The sequence below is a fragment of the Bombina bombina genome, chromosome 9, assembly GCF_027579735.1.
Source record: "Bombina bombina isolate aBomBom1 chromosome 9, aBomBom1.pri, whole genome shotgun sequence".
In the NCBI taxonomy this organism is placed as follows: Eukaryota; Metazoa; Chordata; class Amphibia; order Anura; family Bombinatoridae; genus Bombina; species Bombina bombina.
Window position 1 is genome coordinate 188008560 of NC_069507.1, and position 6000 is coordinate 188014559.

General features: G+C 36.9%; 1 protein-coding gene across 1 annotated transcript in view; it reads left to right on the plus strand.

The window, feature by feature from the left end:
* MMP21 (matrix metallopeptidase 21) overlaps nt 1-4807 on the plus strand; it is a 72714-nt gene extending 67907 nt beyond the window's left edge. The window contains exons 6-7 of the mRNA XM_053692968.1: nt 2396-2568; nt 4508-4807. Coding sequence (XP_053548943.1) covers nt 2396-2568; nt 4508-4807 — 473 coding nt within the window. The remainder of the gene's footprint in view (nt 1-2395; nt 2569-4507) is intronic.
* Nucleotides 4808-6000: the final 1193 nt, after the last annotated feature.

A 6000-nucleotide genomic window follows, 5' to 3' on the forward strand; every position in this document is an offset into this window, starting at 1 on the left:
TATCTTACCCAGAATCCTTTGCTGCATTGGAAACAATGTAATTCAGAGGTTTTCTGTGGGAAAACAAGCCTCTGGGCCTGTCTAGATTTGTTAATGAACTACACAATGAGTTATTTTTTCTATATTTTGTACGTAGTGGAGGATTTTAAACTTGCCTTTTATCTCCCCCTTATTTAAAATGTTGTTGTATTCTGCCTGGAATCAACTGCTCCCAGCTGATGAATGGCAAAAACCACGAAACAGTCTGTCCTGGGATGGTTATGAATCACTGCACTAACCCTAGCTAAGTTTATAAGCTGTGTGAACAGCGATACTTTGGCGTAAAGGGAACCTGCTGAAAAGCAGACTGAAGTAAAAAGGTGTGTCATTGTGTACTTAATTTGCATATCTTACCCAGAATCCTTTGCTGCATTGGAAACTATGTAATTCAGAGGTTTTCTGTGGAAAAACAAGCCTCTGGGCCTGTCTAGATTTGTTAATGAACTACACAATGAGTTATTTTTATATATATATATATATATATATATATATATATATATATATATATATATATATATATATATATATGAACTAAGAACCTTTAATTTATTACATTATAATCGCATTGAGATATCGATTGATTCACACACCATATATATGTATATATGAACTAAGAACCTTCAACCTCATAACACTATTTTGTATATATATAATTTGATATATTCACATATCCTTAAAACCATAGAGACAACGCACTCATACTCTTGTGACTAACACACCCAAATATCTGTTTCTTAGATAAAGAATAGAAAACTACCTTAGCTTTTTTAGCACCCGTTCAAATCTTTTCTTTTGATTCACACAATTATCATCACACTTGGAAGGAGTGTGATTTTTGAGAACGTGGCTTAGGTATAACTACTAGCGTCTCCTTACACCAAACGCATTTAAAGGGACATGAGACCCAAACATTTTCGTTCATGAATTAGAAAGAGCATGCAATTTTAAACAAGTTTCTAATTTACTTCTATTACCTAATTTGCTTTATTCATTTGATATTCTTTGTTGACAAGCATATCTAGATAGGCTCAGTAGCTGCTGATTGGTGGCTGCATATAGATGTCTCATGTGATTGGCTCACCCATGTGTATTGCTATTTCTTTAACAAAGTATATCTAAAGAATGAAGCAAATATGATAATGAAAGTATATTGGAATGTTGTATAACCCCTTAATGACCGACGACGTGCAGGGTACGTCCTCCCAAAAAATATCGTTAACGACCGAGTAAGTACCCTGCATGTCGTCGGTCTCTGAAAGCGGTGGAAGCGATCCTGATGCATGGGGGGCGGGGCCGTGCACGGGGCGGGAGCGGGTGGGAACCGCTACACTACAGAAAACTTTTGTAAGAAAAGTGGGAGGGGGGGGGGATTAAAATACAAAAGATCTAAGGAATCTTGGAGGGGGTGGGGGGTTGGTCTTTGGGGGGGAAGCTATACTACCGAAAAAAATAAATTTTTTAGTGAGAAACCTAAAGTTTGTGAAAAAAAATTGTAAAAAGGTGAACAATTTTTTTTATTTGATCGCATTTGGCGGTGAAATGGTGGCATGAAATATACCAAAATGGGCCTAGATCAATACTTTGGGATGTCTTCTAAAAAAAATATATATACATGTCAAGGGATATTAAGGGATTCCTGAAGGATATCAGTGTCCCAATCTAACTAGCGCTAATTTTGAAAAAAAGTGGTTTGGAAATAGCAAAGTGCTACTTGTACTTATTGCCCTATAACTTACAAAAAAAGCAAAGATCATGTAAACATTGAGTATTTCTAAACTCAGAACAAAATTTAGAAACTATTTAGCATGTGTGTTTTTTGGTGGTTGTAGATGTGTAAAAGATTTTGGGGGTCAAAGTTAGAAAAAGTGTGTTTTTTCCCATTTTTTGGTGACAAAAACGGGATATAATATGTGTGGGTACAGTAAATGAGTAAGAGGAAAATTACAGCTAACCACAAACACTGCAAAAATGTAAAAATAGCCTTGGTCCCAAACGGACAGAAAATGGAAAACTGCTGTGGTCATTAAGGGGTTAAAATTGTATTCTCTACCTAAATCATGAAAGAAAATGTTGGGGTTTAATTTCCCTTTAACTTTATAACTAGTTGGCAGCGTACCAACCAGGCTGAGGGCTTTCTCCTTCCTGAAGCACAAGAAACTTATAAGCAACAGCAAAAGGGCTGGAAGCTGAACAAGAAGTTTGGGAAGTGTCTGAGTATTTGTTTTCTTCTGTCATCTTGTCACTATGATTAGTATTAGTAGTATCACCTTATAACCGCCCTATTGTACCTTTGTGCGATGTGATTGGCCCTGGTGGCATTATTTAAAGAAATCTAACCCTATTCTTGCTTCAAAAGGGACGCAATTCTGGCATTACGACAGTGAAAACGACAGAGCATATGCAGAGGACACAGAGGGAAAGACTTACCCCAGGTTAATATCTGAGGGCTTTCCTGGAATTCCAAGTCCAATTGACACGGCCTTTTTTGATAGAAGAACCCAGTATATTTACTTCTTCAAAGGTTTGCAGGTGAGTGGTCATTAGCCATTAAGAACTACTCCCCTTACCCTATTGGTGGAGAGGGCTATGCCTCCTCCAAATTGTATTTATTATTTTTATTCAAGAAAAGTTTCATACATGAAAAACCTGTAATATAATTGCCAATGTCATCTTTTATAAGAAAGAAAATGTCTCTTTAACTGGCATTTAGTAAATAACAAAATGATTGTTTCTATAGAATAGCTTATAAATATGCACATCTATACTATAATCGCGTTTGTAACTTGTCCGGCGCTGTCGCCAGTTGAGTGCGCAGCCAAAAGAATCCACTGCTCCCAGGTGGATTCCGAAAATGGCAGGGTGGTGAAAGAATCCAGAAAAATTCTGGTGTAGACTGTCCCTTTAAAGGGACATAAAACCCCAATTTTTCCTTTCATGATTCAGATAGAACATACAATTTTAAACAACTTTCCAATTCACTTCTATTATTTTTTTTCTGTTTTCTTGTTGTCCTTTGTTGAAAAGCAGGGATGTAAGCTCAGGAGTGTGCACGTGCCTGCAGCACTATTTGGGAGCAGTTTTGTAACAATGTTATACATTAGCAAGAGCACTAGATGGCTGCGCCACTTCCTGTCGTGCAGTGCTTCTGGAATGTGCACGTTACCTACCTAGGTATCTTTTTTTTTTTTTTTACAAAGAACAAAGCAAATTTAATAATAGAAGTAAATTGGAAACTTTAAAATTGTATTCTTTGTCTAAACATTTTTAGGTTTCATGTCCCTTTAATCACCCAAAGGGGTTAGTACATGAAGTCAGTTCTGCACTGGCAATGCACTACTGAGCATTTGTGCGTAGCCATCCTACACCGACTGTGTTCAGCTCCAGATCAGAAGCATAACACCAGTAAAGAGTTTTATACCAGCAATAGTGCAACAATAAAATATTATAGCACATTAGATGGCTTTCTTTTTGATCTTTTATATCCTTTCTAAGGTTTAAAGGGGCATTAAGTCAAATGGAACTTTCATGATTCAGATAGATGGAATTTTAAGAGACTTTTCAGTTTATTTTTATTAATAAATTTAGTAGCATACCTAGGTAGGCTCAGGAACAGCAATGCACTACTGGGAGTTAGCCGGTGATTGGTGGCCATACACACCATGTGCCTCTTGTCAATGGCTCACAAGATGTGTTCAGCTAGCTCACAGTAGAGCCCTACTGCTCTGGAGATTACTTTAAAGGTATAGTCTACACCAGAATTTTTATTGTTTTAAAAGATAGATAATCCCTTTATTATCCATTCTCCAGTTTTGCACAACCAACACAGTTATATTTATATACGTTTAACCTCTGTGATTATCTTGTACCTAAGCCTCTGCAAACTTCCCCTTTATTTCAGTTCTTTTGACAGACTTGCAGTTTAGCCAATCAGTGCCTGCTCCCAGATAACTTCACGTGCATGAGCACAGTGTTATCTATATGAAATACGTGAACTAACACTGTGAAAAACTGTTAAAATGCATTCTGAAAAGAGGTGGCCTTCAAAGTCTAAGAAATTAGCATATGAACCTCCTAAGTTAAGCTTTCAACTAAGAATACCAAGAGAACAAAGAAAAATTGGTGATAAAAGTACATTTGAAAATTGTTTAAAATGACATGCCCTATCTGAATCATAAAAGTTTATTTTGGCCTAGACTGTCCCTTTAACTATACATTTAATTATTGCACTGTTGCTTGTTTAACACATTTTCCTTCTACACTTCTGTCCCTTTAACAGACTCAAATGTGTAACATACTGAATGGAGCATTTGGAATAGTAGTTTGTCACATTATTTTTTGCATACAAATCAAGTGATCTGAATGTTTTTTTTAATGCATAACAGTACATTAGTTTTATTTGTAGCATTGGCTTTTATGGAAACTAATATGCAGGTGAATCCTTTCTCATCAAATGTCATTTTTCTCCTAGGTTTATGCTTATGATGTCCACAGGGACAGAGTTGTGCTAAACTTTCCCAAAAGGATTGTAGACGTTTTCCCAGCGGTTGCAGCGAATAACCACCCTAAGGGAAACATAAACGCTGCCTATTACTCGTACACGCACAGTTCTCTCTTTCTGTTTAAAGGGAAAGAATTCTGGAAAGTGGCAAATGATAAAGACAGGAGACAAAATCCATCTCTTCCCTACAATGGGCTGCTTCCCAAAAGAAAAACATCAGAGCAGTGGTTTGACATCTGTAACGTCCATTCATCCTTACTTAAGCTGTGATTTCTACTTCAGATTTGACTTAAAGGGATAAATGTCAAAACTGAAATCTACGTGGGTTCATTTCAAGTTTCAGTATAAGCTTTTTGCAATAAACTTCCATTAGCAAGAATGCTTCTAGTAAGCGTTATTACTGGTTTTCAGGGGGCATACACACATATGCTGTGAGGGCCCGTGCCCCAGTAGACAAGCTCAGAGAGCCGGCAGTGGTGTGAATTGTGTCTGTGAAGACTTCATTTGTGTCATATAAGCCACTGCTGACTCTCTGAGGTGTGGTGTTTAATTACGGGGCACAGCCCTCACAGCATACGTGCGTATGCCGCTGCAAACACAGTAAACCTTTACTAGAAGCATTTTTGGTAATGAAAGTAATTTGCAAAAATGCTTCTATTTTAAAGCAAAATGGACTCATGCATATTTTGACCTCCCTGTCCCTTTAACATATAACAAGGGTTATATACAAAAAATTATGATGTCCAATAACTATGATTCTAAAAAATATCTGTACCAAAAACTATTAGAGAGAAGGCCATTTAAAGGGCTATGAAAGTCTAAATGAAACTTTCATGGTTTGGATAGAGCAGGGCATTTTAAGAGTTTTCTATTTATGTCTTTTAGTAAATTTACTTTGTTCCTTTGATATCCTTGATTGAAAAGCATATCTAGGTATGCTCAGGAGCAACAATTCACTACTGGGAACTAGCTGCTGATGGGTGGCTATGCGCATGTGCCTCTTGTCCAGATGCGCTCAGCTAGGTCTCATCAGTGTATTACTGCTCTGGAGGTAACTAGCTTTGTAGGGGGGTTAAACACAGAGCATTGTATTGTACTATTGCTTTCTTGTTCAGCTAGCTCCCAGTAGTGCATTGACCCCGTGTTTAACCCCTTTTCATTTTGACTTTTATTTACCTTTAAATATAAAAGGTTGATAGTTTCTTAAACTGACACAATGCTCACAAAAATTATGTCATATACTTGAACAATCAGCAGCACATTTTTTTTTTGCATGATAAATAAAGCTGTTTAAAATTCACATGAAACTAACAAAAAGTGCACAACTGGGTCTCAGGACACTACTGCTTATTGGCTGATGAGGACAACTCACACAAAGTTATATTCAGCACAGGAACATCTATTAAAACGTAAAGCACTGTAGTACATTTTGAAACATTCTCTGTGGGAGAAACAAAGACATT